The 23,083-nt window shown below is 40.4% G+C and overlaps 1 protein-coding gene across 1 annotated transcript in view; it reads left to right on the forward strand.

Annotated features, from left to right (window-relative positions):
- The first annotated feature begins 294 nt into the window (after positions 1-294).
- The window catches only part of slc6a22.1 (solute carrier family 6 member 22, tandem duplicate 1), a 39,388-nt gene continuing 16,599 nt past the window's right edge, over positions 295-23,083 (forward strand). Inside the window, exons 1-2 of the mRNA XM_068314438.1 lie at positions 295-576; positions 18,957-19,147. Coding sequence (XP_068170539.1) covers positions 18,961-19,147 — 187 coding nt within the window. The 5' untranslated portion in view covers positions 295-576; positions 18,957-18,960. The remainder of the gene's footprint in view (positions 577-18,956; positions 19,148-23,083) is intronic.

Raw genomic sequence — 23,083 nt, forward strand, 5'->3', positions numbered from 1 at the left:
TTTTATTATTATTATTATTATTATTATTATCATCATCATCATCATTATCATCATCATTATTATCATCATCATTATCATTAAAGTTTATGTTCGAATGCTCAGAACTTGTACGTTGTCAAAACCTTAGCCTATGCTTGTGGCGAAATAATTAGTCATAATTTGCGCTCACATTCGTTTTTCATAGTGGGACTGGTAGTTGTACGAACTATCTGTGGTCAACTGGGCGGGGCTGACGGGGTGGTGGATCATGGTGATCACATGATGCGGAGGCAGGAAGTACCTCTACACTGGCGCGCCTGTACGCTTTTAGGGTGACCGATTCGGAAAGTCTCGCTTGCTTGGTGCCGCTCGCACCCGCCCACTCTCTTTAACCCTCCTACTCTTTGGTTCCCCTCTTAGTAATGAAAACACTGCTCTTTACAATTTCTACTTATGGGCTCACTAATGGTCCGACTCGACAACGTTTGTCTCGCGGCATCCAGAGTTATTTTTACACGAAAGGGCACCAGATGAATCCCACCCTGTTCTAAATGGACACTTAAACTCAGCCTACTGACGTGAAGCAATCCTTCTCAGGTACTGTTCGCAAATCATTTCTTTAAAAGTCTGACAGTTTGTCCTGTCTATCGTTGTTTAGTTGGGTCATCGTGAAACAAATGCCTTCCTTGACCAGGAATAGGTGTTCTTTGTGTAGTACTTGTGTTTTGCTCTTGTATCTGGAGGTATGTAGGCCAAAGGTTACTTACTGTGCTGTATGGACAGCAGCTTTTTCCCGAGTTTAATGTCTTACCTTACTGATCATCACTACTACGCCGATCAGATGGTTTAAAACATCTACCTCTAAAAAAAAAAAGAAAAAAAAAGGGCATATTAGATAATAAAAATCATTCATTAAAATAGGATGCTAAATATATATTTCTGATTGTGTGCAGAAAATACAAACTACATACACTAATTATCAGAGTTCAATTTTAAATTTTTACTGCAGCACATTCCCTAACCATAAAAGTGGGAATTTCCCACCTGTACATAATTGGTGATCCAGTGTGCAATTCACTGCAATCTATAAGAGTGATACATTTATTTGATAACTTCATCTGTATGAAAAGGGTTGCAATCAAACTTAAACATTACTGACGACTGGGTTCAAATAAGGAGATGCATCTCAGGTCTCGCTCCTACTCACATTTAGATAAACACGTGGAGGATACCACAGAAAATTTTTGAAGATAAAGCAATGACTCAGAGGTTGTAATTTACAACAAAGCTTGCTTCAGAAAGACATCAACAAGCAGCCAGTTTTACTTTGGAGGAGCAGAATGAAGCTTAAAAAATAAATAGATAAATTAGCTACTGTTAACCTTAATAGTATTTTCATGAAGAAACTATTTAACCATTATGTGTGTATCTACCCCTCATACTGACTGAAACGATTGTTTTTGAGATGGTGATATGCATGGGGCAACTGTTGAAGCAAAACTACCTGTATTTGTAAGTGTGGAGAGTAAATGTAACTCAGTCCACAAAATGCATGTTCTGAAATACTCTGTAAACGTATGTCTGCAATGTGTATCCAAACCTCTGATTTGAAATGGTATGGTGATATGTATTCAAAAGCTTTAAACATAACTACGTAGGTTTGTACTGTATATGCTTAAACAAAGATGGGTCCTGATGGCCCTCTCAACATTATGGGACAGTGGGTATTGCTGATGTCTCATGGACGGGTCTGGGTTCAAATTAATCCGAAGGCTTTTCGTTTGTTGAGATTTGATGAGATACAAACAAGCCAGGTGAGCCTGGTCGTCTTTTTACAAATAACCTTTTCCACAAAGCACTGCAAAGGCTCGTTGGAGATTTTACGTGTATCTCAATAAATATAGTGGGAACCAACAATTACAACCTCCATTATGTGTGTGTGTGTGTGTATATATATATATATATATACAGTAATACCTCTGTACTCGACCATAATCCATTCTGAGGTGGTGGTTGAGCACCGATTTGTTTGAACACCGAAACCAATTTTCCCATAAGAAATAATGGAAAGTATTTTAATCCGTTCTTACCATTTAGAAAAATACCTAAAATATTATAAGAACATGTATGTAAACAACAATGAAGACGTAAATGTGCACAAGCAGTACATGATAAAGATAAAGCATTATAAACCATTTTGTATAATTTACTTATGTTTTGGAGAGTGGTTGATGGCACTAGCGTCATCATGAAAGGGGAATCCCCTTTCATGATGACGCTAGGTAACGCGCCTTCAGGGGTTTTCTCCCTTCTTTCTCTCGTCCGTGGAGGTGAATCTGGCTGGGCAGTAGCCTTCCTCTATTCTTTAAGAAGGAACCTGTCCATTGTCAGTTGCTTCTGCTTCAAGATAGTGGAAATGGTTGACATTGCCATTTCGTACTGAGACGCGAGGTCGGACACTCGTACACCACTTTTATATTTTGCTATAATTTCCGTACGTCTTTGCGTACGTAATTTGCGTACGTCTTACTCCGCTGGCGGTCTGAGTCGAACTGACGCTTACCCGCTGGCCGAGGAGCGCAGCCGAGGAGCGCGTTCGGGTCTACTCGGCTAGTTGAGTACCGAAAATCTGTTCGGGGTCCGATGCATTTTCTACTCGAATTTTTTGGTCGAGCGCCGATTTTGGTCGAGTATAGAGGCAGTCGAGTACAGAGGTATTACTGTATATATATATATATATATGTGTGTGTGTGTGTATATATATATGTATATATATTGGGTTTATTGGCAGAATAGATTTATTTATCAGGTGTAATAATCACATTAAATGAGAACAGTTTGAGTAGCTCAATGTAACTTTTTTCTACATTCAATACCAAACTGTACTTTTAAGGACAACTGCAGCATTGGAATTATTCAACATTCTGAATAATGTCCATCATAAAAGCACACAATATCTGCAAATATGCCGTTAATTCAACAATGTAGTCTTCTGGTTTATTTTTTCTGTTCAGGCCTAAATTTACATAAGGGCTCAATGCACCCACTTCAATGCATGCATTGCTGCTGACAGAATAGAATAAATAATGCACTGAAATCCAAAACAAATGAAAACTTCAATCCTATGGATAAGCAGAATGTCTTGGAAATGATGAAGGATTTGACATTTTAAAAGGGCAATGATCCCAAGCAAACATCACAGTCTACCAAAGTTTGTTTGCAGAATAAGTCCTGGAACAACTTAGAGTGGCTGTCACAATCACTGGACTTGAATCTCACAGAAAATCTCTGGTGGCATTTGGAGAAAAAGATGTTACAGCAAACTCAGGAATTTTATTGAAATGAGGCCCCCGCAGTAGTAGAGCACGTCGTCCAATAATCAAAAGATTGGTGGTTTGAAGCCCGCTCACCACAGTCATCTGTTGTCATGTTCTTGGGCAAGACATTTTACCCTCCTTGCCTCCAGTGAGGGCATTTGCTGGTGTGGGAAGGTGTATGAATGTTCTGGTGGCAGTCAGAAAGGCCGCTGGCGCGGATTGGCTGCCACATTTCTGACAGTCTGCCCAAGGACAGCTTTGGCTACACATGTAGTTTACCGTCACTCACTCGGAATGAGGAGTGAATGAATAATAGAACCACTGTGTGAGCGCTTTGAGTGTCCAGAAAAGTGTGATACACTATACAGTAAATGTCGTGCATTATTCACCCAACAAAAATGGACTGACTTCTCAGGAATCCTGCCAGAAGCTGTCAACTAGCTCAGCGATCCCCAACCATTTTTGCGCCAGCGACCGGTTTCATCTAAGACAATATTTTCACAGACCGGTCTTCATTTGCTCGATAATCATTAATGATGCCAGGACAGCTGTAGTCTAATAATAAATCATCCGTAGTGGTTTTATGTAAAATGCAGACATCAACAGACAATAAACAATCTTTTTTTCCATAAATTGATAATATCTCTGTAAACAAAATAATTGTAAGAAATAATTATATTAACTCTTTTGAAGTGACTGCACTGATGAGGTTTATTTTGAAATATAGCAACTAACAATCAATACATTCAACGTAGGAGAAATACTGATCATTTCCAATAGAAGGGCTAACAAGTTAATCAACAAATAATAATTACAATGATGAGAATTAGTGGTTGGGGACTGCTGATCTAGGCAGTGACACCTGAAGTGTGTTACGTCTGGTCTACACCACAGTTTGGTTTTCTTTACAGTTACTGCAGAAAATCCCGATTCACAAAGACAGGAGGTTGGAAATAGAAGCAGGATTTTAGATGCTTTTTGGGTGATCTCGGGATAATGTGCCTTGACATTGGCACAGTTGTGTGCGCTTAATTTAGGGGTAACCTGTCACGTGACCGAGACCTGTGCTTCACTCCACACAGACCTAACTTTTCAAAATAAAACATCTTTCAGACTCCAAAATAAGTAAAATGGAAGTAATGTAAATTATTTTTTCTTTCTGTGTGGCTCTGTACCAAATGACCCACGGACCGGCCTTGGGGTTGGGGATCACTGATCTAGCTAATCAGGTTTTGAGTAGGTCATGACACCAAACAGGTGCTTTATAAAGTACCCATGATTCTTGTCATTAAGGGGACAAATAATGGTGAGATTGCAGCTGTCCATGAAAGTATTTTCTGTTGTATTTGAGAAAAAACATGTAATGTTGCAATTTCATGTATTTAAACTGTTATGAGTGATTGTAAACACCTCATCAATTGTCTGTTTTGTGAAAAAACTTAAAAGGTCATTAAAATTGGCTTCAAGCTAAATTTGCCTTCTATTATAGATAGAAACGTTCTTATCAGTTTGTGCACCTTGAGGTGTTTTCATAATGAAGTAATTTTTATATACATCCCAATGATCAGCCTAGACACAAATTACAACATGCAATCGGTACAAGAACCTTTGAGTCTTTTCCAAGGAATTACATGTCTATCATTACACTGTGATACCATCAGCTCCACTCTGTTTTGTTGACAAGGTGAAAGTTCTACACATGCTTTTTGATTAAAAAGCAGCAACAAATTTTTACACAAAAATAACAGCATCCTCGATTTTGCAGAACACACAGTACATCTCTTTGTTTCAATATATTTTTGCAAGGGTAATTTCATATGATCAACTCTAAAATGCAACATGACATATATTCGTACTTTGTGCATCTGTATCTGGGCTTGCACCAGGAGCTAGTATGACGAAGCCACTGTGGCTCCTTGTAAAAGAATTGAGCAAGCCACAAAAAGCCACACTGTGTCCAAGACAGCGGTGCAGTGCGCAGATGACCAATGCTCATTGCAAGAGGGTGTTGGGGGGCTACCCCCCATGGTGGGGTCCGGGGGGCCTTCCCCGGGAAATTTTTTAGAAAATGTGGTTGTTTTCCTGCATTCTGGTGCATCCTCAGGGCAAAATATTCTGTTCAGTTACCTAAAAAATACACTGAGGTCAACAGTTCAAGCTTAACTGTCTTTATTTCTATCCTACTTTATGCAGGTATAAATGTGAGATTCAACGATTGAAAACTTGCATTCACTATGTGAAGATACAGTCATACAAAATGTTACTCAAAGTTTACTTGTAAGTTTTACTTAGGCTAGAAGACATATTAACTTTTGACTTAGACAACACCATTGTTATGTCACAGTTTTGTTTTGTTTTTAATTCGATAATATGATTTCCTCATTTCAATTCAAAAAGGCATGAAAAATAGCAAGCGAGGTGAATACACATTTACATGCATCGCTGGTTATTCCTGCTGGTCATAGGGATTAAAAGTCTAAGACTACAAAAAGTATTGATAATATCTTTCATTTACCTTCTGATCGGTCTGTCACCACTCCTACCAGCTCTCAGCATTCACCATTTGTTGTTCAATTAGAATTTTAACACAAACTCTACTATACAACACTGGATTCTTAATTTCTTTTAATCAATCGTCCTTGCCTTGTCATACACCAATTTGCAGGTTTAGCTTGTAAAAATAGATTCTTTTTGTTTTTCATTGGACGAGAGGTGGTCACGACGAGTACATATTTAACGATTGGGAGCGTTTGGGTCACGTAGGCTATCTTCATGCTTCGGCTCTTTCCATCGGCATGCGCCGGCATGCGCCGACGGAAATAGCGGCGCTAGCGAGAGAAAAATTTTGTTATCACTCTAGGATTTTCGCTAGTCCAAAAATGTTGTAAGTTTTAGCCTTCTTTTCCTAAAAATAAGAACGCCACTGTGGCTACACAAGCTAAAAACCTTGTAGCCAGTCTGGAATGTACATGCCTATTGCGATGTGGCGAATGGCTAGCGCAAGCCTAGTGTATTTGATTGAAATTATATTACATTGATCACCTCAGTCAAATTGATGAAGTAAAATCCATTAACTTTCTTGTAGAGGGAACAATAGCAATTGTCATTTATGAACAATTTGGTGCAGCCACAGTGCATATTTTGGAGGTGGGAGGAAGCCAGAGAACCTAAAGAGAATCTGCACAGACAAGGGGAGACCATACAAACTCCACATAGAAAGAATTCAAACCTAAAACCCACTGTAACATCTTGACTCCCCATGACGTAAAATTTCCTTGAAGTTTGTAATCACTACCTGATGAAAATGTTAATTAATATGACACAGTTTTGATGATAGGTTCAATGCATCTGGTGGAAAGAACTTTCTGTTGAGTTTACATCAGTGTCAGAAATGCAATGCAGTAATGTACATTGAAGTTATGATATGTTTCAACCTAGAAAAAAATATATAATAGTTTGATAATAGTTTGTAGAAAATGTCTAAAAACAGTTCTGCCTGGTCTGCAACAATATGGACCTTTGCATTTATAGGCATAGCTATAAAGTTTGCTGCTATGAGATAAAACTCTTGAAAACAGACTTTCTTAAGTAGTTGACAGCAGTTGTTTTTTGTACTTGGTTGATATGAGAAATTTTGTCTCCTCAAATATTTACTTTTGCTCATGCATTTTTGTGTTTCTTAGCAATGTTTATGTAAATTTTAACACAGTTATTCCTTTAGGGGCCTTAATGATCAGCTCAGATGGAAAATATTTAATATTCTGGTGGTTCTGAATCACGTCATCACACAGGAATTGTTGTCTGTACAACTTTTCTGTGATTTGTCTGTTCCACAAGCCAAAGTCAGATTAAATATTTTCACATGTGCAGTATGTCAAGAAGAGTTGAAATACAACACTGGAGTTTTTGCTCAAGGTGATTTTCACTGTTAGCCACTTTTATATATATGTCTGTCGGGATGAAGTTCAGTCAGTCTAACTCTTTGGTCGATCCAGACTATTGCAACTTGGATTTAAGTGAGGTGATATAGCTCACAAAAATTAATATTTTGACATAGATGAAACCTGTTAATCTTTGGAGTCTCCCATCATGTTCCGTTATACAGTACATGTACGTAATAGATACGTAATAGGTAATAGCCAATGGCAGAGCAGCTATGAGAATGTTGTGTTAAGGAACCTGTGGGAGATTTGATACTGTTTTTACATTACGTAAGTCGAAATTTCTTTCGTAAGAGGTAATATTTTCCTGCTGAGAAATTTCGTAAGTAGAAAATTTCGTAAGTAGAGACATTCGTAAGTAGAGGTATCACTGTATATGTGTATATATATATAATGTATACATATATTCTTTTCCTTTCAGCTTTTCCCGTCAGGGGTCGTCATAGCGAATCAATTGCCTCCATCTAACCCTGTCTTGCATCCTGCATCCTCTTCTCTCACACCAACAATCTTCACGTTCTCTATGATATATATTTAGGGTTAGGGTTAGGGGGTCAGGGTAATGGTTATATATTACCCTGTGGATGAGTTCCCTAGATCTACGACATAGGGATGTCATTCATATATATTATATATAATATATATCTAATATATACAGAACATGGGTTCAATACAGTGGTTAAGTCAACTGACTTGAATGCAGGAGGTCGTGGGTTTGAATCCCGGTCAGGACAAACACTATCTAGTCAACTTACCCAAATGCAGGAGGGGCGTGGTCTGGAACGCAGGAGGTCGTGGTTTTGAACTCCAGTCATGGTGGACACTATCCAGTGAGGATCCTTAGGCAAGACCCTTAATGCTATACCAGCCTACCTCAGTCATGAGCGAACACAATAAAGACTGAGTCACACCGGCTCTGACGACTGACGCGAACAAAGATCGCGTCAGTTGCTAGGGAACCAGGGCAATCTGATGAGAAATGGGTTACTGGAACAAGACACATATGGACATGGGTGGAGAATACGGAGTGGTTGGAATGCTACTATACGAGTAATCCCAGAGAGAGGGGATATATAGGGCGGATGTGGGACCAATGGATGCTTCGAAACACACAATCAAGGCTAACAAAGAAGCAGCTGTTTCAGCCCAGTGTTCCAACATCCGTAACCAAAAACTGCTATCACAACTAGAGATCGATGAAATACTACAACAATGCTATGACATGGGGGAGCCAGGACACCAGGTCAGCGGTGGGATTTCACCATCCCCCCACAATCCGAGATTGGGTACCAAGCCACAAGGGACATATACAGCCTCAATACAAGAGCTGCTGACCTGAGAAGGAAGATCGTGACCCAAATGAAAACCTGGAGCCTCTGACAAATACCAAATACCAATACCAAGAACCTTAAGAAGATCTGCTAGAAGATGTGAATGCTGCAATAAGAACCATCCCCACAGGGAACATAACTGAGACCAACAAGCTGATTCATAGTACAGCAACGGTACTCCTCGTGATGCTGGGATAAAAGATCAACACAGGGCATAACAAACAATACCCTCCATGGAAGAGACGATTAGAGGCCAAGATAAAGGCGACATGGAGAGAAGTCAGCCAGCTAGCTGAGCTGCAGAAGGGGAACATGGTGAATAAAGGGGTACCCAGTAAATACAGCAAGCTCTCCATGCCTGAAGAACTCGAAACTGCCAGAGACTAACAGCTCTGGCTACCTGACTGAAGAGATACACCAAGGAGATAGAGGCCAGGAGAATAAACAAGACCTTCTCCACTCAACCAGCAAAGGTGTACTCTCAGTGGCAGGGAAATAACAGCAGCCGTTCAGACCCACCAAGAGCTGAAGTGGAGAAATACTGGAAGGGCATATGGGAAAGAGAAGCATCACACAGCACCGATGCCCAGTGGCTAGTGGACCTGAGGACTGACCCCAGCAGCCTCCCAGAACAAGAACCAGTAACCATCTCAATGGCAGACATCCAAGAAAGAGTGTTAAAGATGAAGAGTTGGTCAGCACTGGGCCCCGATATGATCCATACATACTGGCTAAAGAAGCTGACAGCACTCCATGAGTGTCTAGCAGCACAGATTAACCAGCTGCTAAGGGATGGGACGCACCCAGAATGGCTGACTGAAGACAGGACAGTCCTGATCATGAAAGACCCACAAAAGGGATCCACCCCATCCAACCACCAGCCAATAACCTGTCTCTGTACAACATGGAAGCTCCTGTCAGGCATCATGGCGGCTAAGATGAGTAGGCACATGGATCAATATTTGAGCAGGGCACAGAAAGGAGTTGGTAGTAACACCAGTGGAGCCAAGCACTAGCTACTGGTGGACAAAGCAGTACACAGAGACTGTAAGAACAGGCAGACCAATTTGTGCACCGGCTGGATGGACTACCAGAAAGCCTACGATTCACTGCCACACACGTGGATACTGGGATGTCTGGAACTGTATAAGATTAACAGGACACTAAGAGCCTTCATCAAGAACTCAATGGGAATGTAGAAGACAACCCTGGAGACTAACTCCAAGCCAATTGCCCAAGTTAACATCAAGTGCGGCATATACCAAGGGGATGCACTATCACCACTGCTGTTCTGCATAGGCCTAAACCCCCTCAGTCACATCATCACAAAGAGTGGCTACGGATACAGTTTCCGAAGCGGGACAACAATCGGCCATCTCCTCTACATGGATAACATTAAGCTGTATGCCATGAATGAGCGAGAAGTGGACTCACCGATCCACACCACCAAGATCTACGACATAGGGATGTCATTCAGATTAGACAAATGTGGCCAGATGGTATCCAGAAGAGGCAAGATGATCAGAAGTGAAGGGGTTGACCTACCAGGGGGCAGGACAGAAGACATCAAGGACAGCTACAAATACCTTGGAATCCCACAGGCTAATGGCAATCATGAGGAGGCCGCAAGGAAGTCATCCACAGCCAAATACCTCCAGAGAGTAAGGCAAGTCCTGAGAAGTCAGCTGGATGGCAAGAACAAGGTCTGAGCCATCAACATGTATGCACTGCCAGTCATCAGACACCCTGCTGGGATCATAAGCTGGCCAAAGGAGGAGATAGAAGCCACAGATATTAAGACTAGAAAGCTCCTCACCATGCATGGAGGGTTTCACCCCAAGTCCAGCACACTGAGGCTGTACATTAAGCGGAAAGAGGGAGGCTGAGTGCTAGTGAGCATCAGGGCCACTGTCCAGTATGAAACATTGAAAATCCAAAAGTACATCAGGAAGATTGCCCCAACAGATGAACTGCTCAGTGAATGCCTTAGACAGCATAAAACTAAAGAGGAGGATGAGGAGGAGACAATATGGAGGGACAAGCCCCTACGCGGCATGTACCACCATCAGATAGAGGAAGTGGCTGATATGAAGAACACCTACCAAAGGCTGGATAAAGCTGGACTGACAGACAGCACCGAGGCACTGATCATGGCAGCCCAAGAACAGACCCTAAGTACAAGAGCAATAGAGGCCAATATCTACCACAGTAGATCTGACCCAAGGTGCAGGCTAGGTAAAGAAGCCCCAGAGACAGTCCAGCATGTGGTAGCAGGGTGTAAGATGCTCGCCGGCTCAGCATACATGGAGAGGCACAACCAAGTAGCTGTAATAGTGTACAGGAACATATGTACCCAGTATGGACTAGAAGTACCCAAATCCAAATGGGACATACCACCAAAGGCGGTTGAGAACGACAAGGCTAAGACCCTGTGGACTTCAGCTTCCAGACTGACATACAGCTGCTGGCTAACCAACTGGACATAGTGGTGGTGGACAAAGAGCAGAAGAGAGCAGTGGTGATAGATGGTGATTGATTCCAGCTGACGCCAACATCAGGATTGGGTGGGATTCCACATACGTTGGGTGGGATTTCACATACGTTCCAGAACAGCTGGAACGTATGTGGAAGATCAAGGTTAATGTGGTCCCCGTGGTAGTAGGAGCACGTGGGGTGGTGACCCCCAAGCTAGAAGAGTGGCTCCAGCAGATTCCTGGAACAACATCTAAAGCATCAGTCCAGAAGAGCGTAGTCCTACGAACAGCTGAGATACTGCGCAGAATCCTCAGACTCCCAGTCCTCTGACAGAGGATCTGAGCTTGAGGATGACTCACAGATACCACCCTACAAGGATGGGAGGGACATATATATGAATATATATGTATATGTGTATATATGTATATGTGTATATATATATATATATGTATATGTGTGTGTATATGTATATATAATATGTATATATATGTTTATGTGTATATATATGTACAGTATATGTACTGTATGTATATTTGTATATGTATGTATATGTATATATATGTGTGTATGTGTATATACAGTATATATGTATATACACTCAACAAAAATATAAACGCAACACTTTTGTTTTTGCTCCCATTTTTCATGAGTTGGACTTGAAGATCTATAATTCATTCCAGATATACAATATTACCAGTTCTTTCAAGCATTGTTCACAAATCTGTCTAAATGTGTGATAGTGACCACTTCTACTTTACTGAGATAATCCATCCCACCTCACAGGTGTACCATATCAAGATCCTGATCTGACATCATGATTAGTGCACAGGTATACCTTATACTGCCCACAATAAAAGGCCACCCTGAAATGTGCAGTTTTGTCTCACAGCAAAAAGCCACAGATGCCACAAGCATTGAGGGAGCATGCAATTGGCATGCTGACAGCAGGAATGTCAACCAGATCCATTGCTCGTGCATTGAATGTTCGTTTCTCCACCATTAGCCATCTCCAAAAGCGTTTCAGAGAATATGGCAGTACATCCAACCAGCCTCACAACTGCAGACCACGTGTAACCACACCAGCCCAGTACCTCCACATCCAGCAGGTTCACCTCCAAAATCGTCTGAGACCAGCCACTCAGACAGCTGCTGAAACAATTGGTTTGCATAACCAAACAATTTCTGCACAAACAGTCAGAAACCGTCTCAGGGAAGCTCAACTGTATGCTCGTCGTCCTCAACGGGGTCTTAACCTGACTCCAGATCGTCGCCGTAACAGACATGAGTGGGCAAATGCTCACATTCAATGGCGTCTGGCACGTTGGAGAGGTGTTCTCTTCATGGATGAATCTCGGTTTACATTGTTCAGGGCAGATGGCAGACAGCGTGTGTGGCGTTGTGTGGATGAGTCAATGTTGTGAATTGAGTGGCCCGTGGTGGTGGGGTTATGGTATGGGCAGGCATCTGTTATGGACGAAGAACACAGGTGCATTTAATTGATGGCATTTTGAATGTAAAGAGATACCGTGATGAGAGCCTGAGGCCCATTGTTGTGCCATACATCCATGAACATCACCTGATGTTGCAAGGATCTGTACACAATTCTTGGAAGCTGAAAATGTCCCAGTTCTTGCAAAACCAAGGCAAAACCAAGAAATGCAGAGGATGTCAAATCATCCTGGGCTGGAATATCTGTTCACAGATGCCAGAAGTTGGTCGACTCCATACCACACAGAAACAGTGGCTATACAACTAAATATTAGTTTAGTGATTCTTAGGAATGCTGAATCCTGGATATTTTTCAGTTTATACAGTAAACATTTGAGTTTGTAAAGTAAAATGCAGACACAGTTATTTTTTGAACAGCCCAATGTTCATTTTTCTTCATTTTCTGTAATTAAAGAATTTCTGCTTTTTTCTTCATGTTTTGATTTAGAATATAATGTGTAGTGTTCCCAATGCATGGAAATAAAAACCCTTGGACTTAACTCAATTTATAAACAGACTGCTATTATTTTGAACACAACTGTGTATACAGTGATACTTCTACTAATTAAATTTTCTACTTACGAAATTTCTCAGCAGGAAAATATTGCCTCTACTTACAAAAGAAATTTCGACTTAAGTAATGTAAAAACACAGTATCGGCTGATAATCGAATCTCCCACAGGTTCCTGAACGCAACATTCTCATAGAAGCTCTGTCATTGGCTATTACCTATTTCGTATCTTCCTGGCATCCCATTGGCTAAGAGGGATGCCACTCCACCTCTGTGTGGAGCTAGATCAGTGCTCATGCAGTGTCTTCGGCATTTGGCACTCGACCCGTAAGGTAGTCTGATAGTTTTGCGCAAATATATTAACTTTTTGAGTATGTATTCACTATGGACACCAAGAAAGTGACGGAGAAAAGAGGAAAACAAAAGATGAAAAGAGTTTTTTTGTCCATACAAACAAAACAAGATCATAGAAAAGCATGGTTGATCTCGCCAAAGAATATGGTTGTAATGCATCTACAATCACCACGTTATTAAAACAAAAGGAAGTGTAAGGAGTGTAATGAGGAGGAGACATTGCGTGGGTGGTTGGAGAAGTTCGAAAGGAGGACTGGAAATTCACTCTGTGTTCCGGCATCGTGAGATCGGAGCGCGTGAACCAAAGAGGGCAAAAATCAATGGGAACAGCTGTTAAAAGGTAAATGTCCATCTTTTTTTTTTTCTTTGTTTTTTACGTTATGCACAACTGTCATTTATTGTGTGATAATCTAATCGTAACATGTATTTGTTACATGTTTTGATCCGTTCCAAGCCCCCCAAAATTCAGACATACATGTTTTATAAAGCATAAAAATGCATCAAAACATTTAACAAATACTTGTTACAATTAGATTATTACACAATAAATGAGAGTTGTGCATACATAATGTAAAATACAAAGAATAGAGCAAAGAATAAAAATGATGGTCATTTACCCTTTAACTGCTGTCCTCATTGTTTTTTGCCCTCTTTGGTTCATGCGCTACTTGCCTCACCATGTCAAACAACAGAGTGAATTCCAGTCCCCCTTTTGAACTTCTCGAACCACCCACGCAATGCCTTAAACTCCTGGTGTTCTGTCGCCGACTTTCCCTTGCCTGAATCCTCTTTCACGAGGTCATTAAAAATGACAGTTGTGTTTTCTCAAATTAATTACGTAAAACTATCAGAACACCTCATGGGTCGAGGGCCGAATGACGAGGACGCTGCATAGACACCTATCTAGCTACACATAGAGGTCCCTCTTAGCCAATGTTGTATTCAGGAACCCTTGGGAGCTGCAAGTAGCAGCCCATACTGTATTTTTACCATTCGTATCCTGCAATTTCTTTCGTAAAAAGATGTAATATTTTCAAGGTGGCCTTGAGGCGTTTCGTAACTTGAAAATTTCGAATGAAGAGACGTTCGTAAGTAGAGGTACCACTGTATATGTGTATATACTGTATAAATACGTAAATATATATATATACATATATACTGTATATATACACAATATATATACTATATATATATATACACTGTATATACTGTATATACAATATATATAATACACTATATATATATATATATATATATATATATGTGTTTGAATTTAAGAGGGTAAATTAAGAGTGTGCTCTTAATTCCCCTTCAGGGATGACAACAGTATATCAAAAAGATAAATAATTTTACTTCAAAGAAGATTAAATGAGGTGGTTTAATGTTACCACAGATGGATTACCAAATTTCATGGGACGAAAGTCTGGGCTACTAGGCTGAAAAGAATTTAGCATAAGGTAAACTCCAAGCTGGACATGATTTACTTTCACTGTATTATCAACCAGGAATCCTTGTGCAAGATTGGACTGCAGCTGCATCTTATCGTAAAGCAAGTTATAAAAGTTGTCAACTTCATTTAAACAAGGGGCCTCGGTCAATTTGTCAACATTTGGCAAACAGTACACTGTCTTTGTAACAGTATTTCCATTCAGCCAGCTAACTTTTTCATGATAGGAGAGCTGAAAGACCTGTTACTTTTTCCTTCTTTTTGCACCAAATCAGTCTTAGTTGTTGATCTGCCCTGCTGTTTTAGGTTTCTTGCCAAAATCAAGTCAACAATATTAGCATTGTCTGCCATCGTGTGCACTTTGCTCAATGGATAGTTCAACTAATCAAACATTCTTAACCTTGAACAACACCAACTGACGTCATATTTTCCCTCACTACATCCATCTACCTTCTCTTTAGGGTTCCTCTTGCCCTCCATCCTGGTAGCTTTATCCTCAATTCCCTCTTACCAGTATACTCAGTCTCTTATCTGGACATATCCAAACTGCTCCCAATGATCAAGTGACATTGTATGCATATCTCAAAATAGCCGTCAATCAAAAAGGTCTGCCGAGGAAGCCAGCTGTTCCATTCAGCTTTGGGGAGAGTATGTCAGCGAGAGTGAGACCAGCTATGCTTTGGAGTCAATGGGAACATTGATGATTTTCCTGAGCTGAGAGATACACAATGGCTTTGTGCTTTGACACTGTTGACATATTGTCACACCTGAATGAGAATACATTCATCTAAAAGGAAAAGATCCATTTGTGCAGATAACTGATTCAAAAAATTTGAAAGCTTTCAAAGGCAAATTGACTTTGTTAACCAATAAATCCTTTTTATAAAATGTGCATTTCCCCATGCTATGATTGCAGAATGTCCCTGTAGGTTCTTAGTCATTAGGTTGAGGTAAATGAAGGTTCTACATTAGTGTGTGAACAGACTTTCAATGTGATGAACATATACAAAGCACATCAACTAGCCACACTCCGTAATGAACAATTAAGTGCTGTTCTGTGAATTTCTATATCAAAAATAGTACCAGATTTTGATGCCTTAGCATAAAAGGATTCCCATTAAACTAATCATGCTCATCATTAGTTACTTTTACATTCGGTAAGTGAATGTAATGATGAAAAGGAAAGTTAATTTCACCTGTATTTTATACTTTATGGTTGCTCATTTTTCACCACATCTATTAATGGTCTGACCTGCTTGTCAGTCTTAAAAATCAAATTTGTGAATGGTTGTCTTTCGGTATGAGGCTCTGCAATAGAGACTTGTCCACAGCGTACTCCTCCCAGAATCAATTTGGATTGGATCTGGCCTCCCATTACCCTTGACTAAATGAAGAACTCTTGGACTAAGCTACAATCACTTTAAGTTGGAGATATAAATCTGTTATGACACATTCATTTAGTTATAGGAATGCATATAAAAGGTCTCCCTTCCCAAAATTCCCGGATAAAATCATTCAATACCTTTCATATAAGTTCACTTTGGAGATCCACTCTCCATCAAAAGACTTGCAAATGGCTCTGTCAGTTAGCTTTGATGTCATATCAAGCAGAATGGCTTTTGGCATGCTTTGTCAAAATCAGTCAACAGTATTATCATTGTCTGTCATCATATGCACCTTGCACACTGGATAGTTCACTCTGGCCGAGCAAACTGAATGAATGGTTGAACGGACTAACCAAACAATAATGAATTCAAAAAAGGAAATCCTGAAATTATGTAAAACTGAAACAAGACTAAAACAATGAGTGTGTTTTATTTAAAATGGGGACATTGATGATTTTCCAGAGCTAAAAGATGCACAATGTCTTTGACGTTTGACATTGGCTGTTGACATTTTGTCACACCTGAATGAGCATAACATGAAACTACAAGGGAAAGACCCACTTGTGCACAAAATTGATCAAAAAAACCATGAAAAGCTTTCAAAGTCAAATTGTTTTCATCCGCTTCTGTTAGGAATTCTTGAAAGATGTGATGCTGACGAAGTAAGAGCTTTTGCCACTGTTGAGAACCTGCTTATACTCCAAGAATAGTGAAGCAGTCTGATAGACAGCACAGTGAAGTCTCATGACCGACAAACAAACTTTGTGGAAGTCGTTCAGATACTCTTCCTCAGTAAATGCTTTGTGATTGTTTTGCCATCTTCTAAAGACAAGGTTGTTTGCATTCCAAAGGGTGGACCCTGCTAGCTCATCAGCTAAGTCAGGGTTGTTTTCATCCTGTGATGTCACCATTAACACTGTAATCCAAAGTCTTGTATTCTCCAGGTTCTTGACAAAAGAATGGTCATTGGCTAAAAAGATGTAGGTTTATCCTTGACAAATATTAACCGACCCACATCCTGGCTTGTTTGACTCACCAGAAGTCTGAGGGCTTTCTGTGTGGTATTTGCATGTTCCCCCTTGTCCCCAGCTTCCTCCCACACCAAATCCAATCCAGTGCAGCAGCACAAAAGCAACATTGATGGAAGAATTATCCTCATGCAATGCAGCGCTGACCCCCCTTTTTTAAGCAAACATAGAAAGACTGATGGCATTGTGTAGAATTTCAGTGTTCATAAGCATCGGATTAAGTATGCCAGTGTTCTGTGGTGAAAATTGGTGGAAAGCTGCAGCTTGGACGAAGACAGTTCATTACATTTCAAACAGATTAGCATCACAGGGTTGATTTTGAAACAACAAACCTCTGTTTCTGAGAACACTGTAAACTGTTAACAGAAACAGAGACCAATGAAATACTGAAACCTGATGTTTAATTGAAAATAGCACAAAGAAAACATCAAAAATTGAAAATAAAAAATGTCATGGGGGGGGTTCTTTGTCACTTTTTCAAAAGGCTACTCTGGCAAGAATAATGTATTTCAATGAAATTGCAAAGAATTTGGGGATTCCATCCTCTACTCTGAAAAGATCATTGAAAGATGTTGGCAGAATATCAGACAGACAATATGGATTCTGTGTTTAATGAAATCTACACTGCTGGTTTTTACAATTTGGATAGTCTGTCATGTTATCAAACATAGAAATATTAAACGCCATTATGAAGCCAGACATGGACCCTTCATAGAGACTTACCTACAGAAATCTGACATAATGCGTTAGAAACAAACTAAGTCAAAGCCAATATGAACAATGTGTCTTTCAAATTAAAACATAAAGCATGTGAGTGCTCACTGGTAGTACAGTGGATTTTAGATAGACCAAAAAAAATTAACTGATAGAAGTTTAAAAAAAAATCTTCTCCCAGCTTTTACATCCACAGGAAGAACGGATACACAGTATTATCACAGGACACACAGTCACTGCTCTGTAGTGATATCCTGTGTGCTCGTAGCTAAGCAGAAGAAGGTGCTAGCACAATTTAGGGTAATCAGAAGAAGGTTTAACAATTTGCTGAGATTTTTAAAAATTAAAGGAAAGTGGACATTATGGGCTTCCTGGTTGGCACAATTTTACACCTAAATTTCCTCTACTTATTAGAAATAAACAGATCTTCTTAAATGGTAGGAAACAAATGGTGAGATACATGTATTATCTCATGTAGACATGCAATCGCTTGCAATCAGTTCTATCACTTCAACCTTTGAGATTTGTTTTCCGTGGCACTGTTTTAAGGTAGCTTTAAGAGAAAGCAATGGTCTCACAAAATAAGAACGAAGTAGGATGGATTATTGAATTTTACTGTTTAGATACCTGGAAAACCTATGTATGGTTGGTGAATTACTTACATAGCAAGCCATCGCACAATGAGTTTAGCTCACAAGATCATTGTAGATCCAGTTTTACTTACATGTTGCTGGGATCCAAAGGCCAAATTGTGGTCAAAAAGAAACCATGTACCAATCTGCTTCTTAATAAGCTCTCGTCTGATGTACTTAATATATTTCCCTAGATCTTACTTTGTTGTAATGTTTATGATTCTATTGTTCCGTATTGTATTCTGGGTAGTGATAAATAGTTGATGTTTTTATATTCTAGTATGTGCTCTGGAAAAGCATGTTTCTCTAGCCGAAATACTCATTCTTTCTCCTCTTTACCATTATTCATTTCAGTGCAATGGATACATCTTTTGGTGCAGAACTCAAATTCAAGTTGGATGTGGGCAAAGCCTATTCTGTACCCAGCACCCAGACCAGAGGAGAGTGGGCTAGTAAATTTGACTTCCTCTTGGCTGTTGCGGGACAAATCATTGGCCTTGGAAATGTGTGGAGATTCCCTTATCTATGCTACAAAAATGGAGGAGGTTAGTTCATGTAAACGGAAATGCAAAGTTCACAGTGTTGTAAAAAATGCACCTAAAAATATATGTAAAGACTCAGAGATATGATATAAGATATTTGTTGACAATCAGAAATTTAGTTGAGTTAAAATGACATGCTACAACAGATTTTACATCATATTGGTTTGTTTTATGTATTTTTTTTAAACATTGTTACGACCCAGCTAGAGGACTGGATAGATGACATAACAGATTTAAAAAAGTAAATAGTAAAGTAAATAAAATATTTATTCAAATTCTCGCAATAAGTACAAAGGTTTAACTAATATTGATTTCTTTACAAACTAAGGATCTCGGCCAATGGGCGCATTTCAAAGATGAAAACTTCCAAAACTTCATTAACAAAAATACTCAAATGGAACATGAAATACTAACACGTTCTTAACAAAGGTCGGACACAAACTCAATACACACAAGGTTACAAGGTCACAATTTGACGGCATCAAAGGCGTGCCGCCACAGTCAGACAGGCGCCCTGACTAACTGGCTTGAAGAACTTTTAAAGTGTCCATGCCAGGTGACGTGGCAGGGCTTGGGCCAGGCAGGAAGACAGCACACCAATCAGGAGATGGTCATGATGACGGGGTGTAGTCAGGAGTCCCAGAGACACCACACCTGGCACTGATGATGCTTCTTCCATCTGGTCTTTGATGCTTGGTCCCTTTAAGATCATGTTCACAAGTGTAAGCAACAGCTGTGGCACAGAATGCTCTTGGCATTTTTCTGGAAAACCATTAAATGGTTTGGCTTCACCAAATATGTGACGACGAACAATCTGTGCAGCATGTGCAATGTGCATAGCATCTTCCTAGTTATCCTGCTCACAAGCTTTGGCAAGGGCAGTGCCGATGTCATCTTCAAAGGTCATCAAGACATATTTTCCCTTTGTCTAAGCTCTCATATCAGGGAACTCAGCAAGAAGTCTCTTTTTCAGCCGCGTAGATTGAATTCTGCTATCAACCTTGACTCCTAAATGTTCCATTCGTGACTTGTAGAGCTGGGAAAGTTAAGCTAATTTGAATACAGGTGCTGACTCTTGATGTTGTCTGCTCTCTTCTTTATAAAGCACCAGCTCAGCAAACACAACACCAGAGGTTGTTGCTGCATGTCCCTGGCCATTATCTTCAAGACCTTCTAAGTTAGCTCTTCTGACACGATGATAGAGACCTAGTAGGCATCCGGCGTGATACTTGGCTTCAATGGCTACCATGTCCCCAGCACTAAGTCGCCCAAGTAATTCTGTGTCTTGAAGCAGGGTTGCAGCAGCGTACACCCGGTTGTCCAATTTAAAAGTCGCAGCCTCATGGCCTTCTTTGCCAGCAGGCTGTCTGCAGAAGAAACAGATATCCTGTCTTATCTCATCTCGTCTCATGCTCGCTTCTTTGCTCTTTTCAACATAGTTTCATTGTACTTCAACCTGCAGGTCTGATGGTATTGAGCCTTGTTCTCAACCATCGCTGCTTCAATACCATGCCCCTCATCCAGTCTTCTAATTGTCAATGTTGAAGGGAGCTGGCCAAGATCATTAAACTGGATTAAGTGTTCTGTAAGCAAAGTGTATCCACTCTGCTTGTCTGCTCACTTGGACTGCAAAGGACATCTCAATGCCTCTGCCGTATGTTCTTGGCATATAAGACAGAGCTTCCAGTCAGTCCCTAGCTGCACAAGAAGTTGATGGTCCTTGACCATCAAAATTCACAAGTTGGAATTTCTTTGATATTTTCTCAGACAAGAAAAACAATGTTTGCAGTAAAGGCCGAGGGATTATCCTTTTACCACCTTTTTACTACAGGGAAACACATTCAAGTATGGGATACAACTAGGTTCGGATAAAAAACAAAGCCCTACACCTATCCCGATCGTTCATCTAGTACCATTTAATTCCTGTGCAATCTGTGCTATATGAAAGTCATACAAAGCCCCGTTAGCCTTGGCTCGGCTCTCCCGTGCTGGCACATCCTGTCATTTCAGGTGCGGCTATCTAACTACATCTAAATAAACTTAGCTCAAGTAGCTTAGCTAACGTTAGATAGCATTTAGGAAACTGAACTACACTACCACTAAACTACCACCACAACAGCACATTAATTACAGAAAATATGGCATTATTAAGAGGAGTGTATTTAGCTGGTACTGAACTCCATGTTGAGTTTCACAGCAGTGGTGTCACCAGTGTGCCCTGGTTGTGTTTCAACATCCACTCTATTAAATTTCCAAATTCAAATTGTTCCAAATGGTTCAGTTGTTTTCATTTTGCATACTTTTGAATTTATTGGATCAAAATTTTAATTCAAATAAAATAGATAATTGCTCTATTTTCTTGGAATTATAATTTAGATTTTGGCCATATGGCTGCCATCTTGAAAGAAAACAAGGTCATAGGTTACCAGTGGTCACCAGTTTGTGTTGTAGAAGGAAGCTTCTGGCCAATTTCAAAGTTCCAAATTTGAATTCTGCATCGTAAAAAATCATTAATGACTTGACTTTATCAGACTGTGATAAAAGTGATGGCTGCCATCTTGACGAATGGCAGCCATCTTGAATATTCAATGACAATTTCTAATTATGCAAAATACATTTACCAAGTAAGATATATGGTAAATACGTCTGAAATATCATATTGTATCCATCAGCCGGAATAGTTTGTTGTTGGCAGTGTCCAGTAGGCTTCTTCTGCCTACGTCTCCCCCTCACAGTTTTCCAACCATGCTGCTTCCGTGGCTGCTCAGGGGGCGCTGAGGGTGGGGGGCAGCTAGGACCAGTGCTAGCGGGACCTACTAGCTGCGAAACTATGCTAGGGCTAGCGCTAGCTAAGCCTACTAACTGCGGCGCTAAGCTAGGACGCTCCGCTCCCGCTAAACCTGTCTGGGGGCTACTTTTTTCGGGGCTATGCCTGTGCTCGATGGAGCGGAGTCGCCCCTCGACCTTACTGAGCCTCACCTCCTGCGCTGAAAGAAAGCCATACTTTAAACAGATTCCTGACTCGCTAATGGAGGTCGAGGTGTAACTGAACATCAGACAGTTGGAGCAAGAGTAGATGGGGGGAGAGACTGAGGAGAGGATGGCGGGAGAAGCCATAGTAGGTAGAGTGTTGTTGGAAAAATATGTGTTTAAAATAAGTTATATAAATCGAAAAATACCACCTTATTGATCGGCTTTAGGTTGTGGGTAGCTAACACCAGAAGACCGGACAGCAGCAAACGCAGGTGCTTCCTCACTTCCTCACTGATCAAAGGCCTGATTGATAATCATTTATAAATCACATGGAATGGGAGTGGGTACTGTGGTGTTGTGCAGTCAAATGAGTTTTGATTTGAGCTAATCTCTAAGGCCTGCAGGTAGATGACTGTGGCTGAACGTGCTCCTCAGGAGGATATGAAAGTCATGATGGACCATCCATACATGTATGGATGGTCCATCATGGCTTTAATTTCCTGTCACTTTCAGCCAGTTGCATTCCCACCACAGAGCTGCTCTTCTACAGTTTATTCAGGTTTTTTTGTACCAGAGCTCCCAAACAACCTCCCCAATGTATTACAGCAAAGAAAATATCACTGACCACCACACACTGGTGTTGAATAAATGTTGAACACTCCTACCCACTGACTGGCACAAGCCACAAGTACCCTTGGATGTATGTATGTGTGTTTGTGTGTGTGTGGGGGGGGGGGGTGAGTCACACCTGTTGAAAACAAGTTTAACTCCTTTATCACCTTTGCTTCTCCTACTACCCCCATGCTTTTAGTTTTTCAATCTTTCTTGTTTTTCTATTGCAGCTTTGGCAGTCCTTAGCTCCCAATTAAGCTTCTTCCTGATTTCCTTACATTTGTCTGCATTTTTCCCAACGATGTAGACCACATTTTCCTTATTTTACAGGGCTTCGATCCCTTGTTGATCCAA

This window comes from Antennarius striatus, chromosome 5, assembly GCF_040054535.1.
Source record: "Antennarius striatus isolate MH-2024 chromosome 5, ASM4005453v1, whole genome shotgun sequence".
In the NCBI taxonomy this organism is placed as follows: domain Eukaryota; kingdom Metazoa; phylum Chordata; class Actinopteri; order Lophiiformes; family Antennariidae; genus Antennarius; species Antennarius striatus.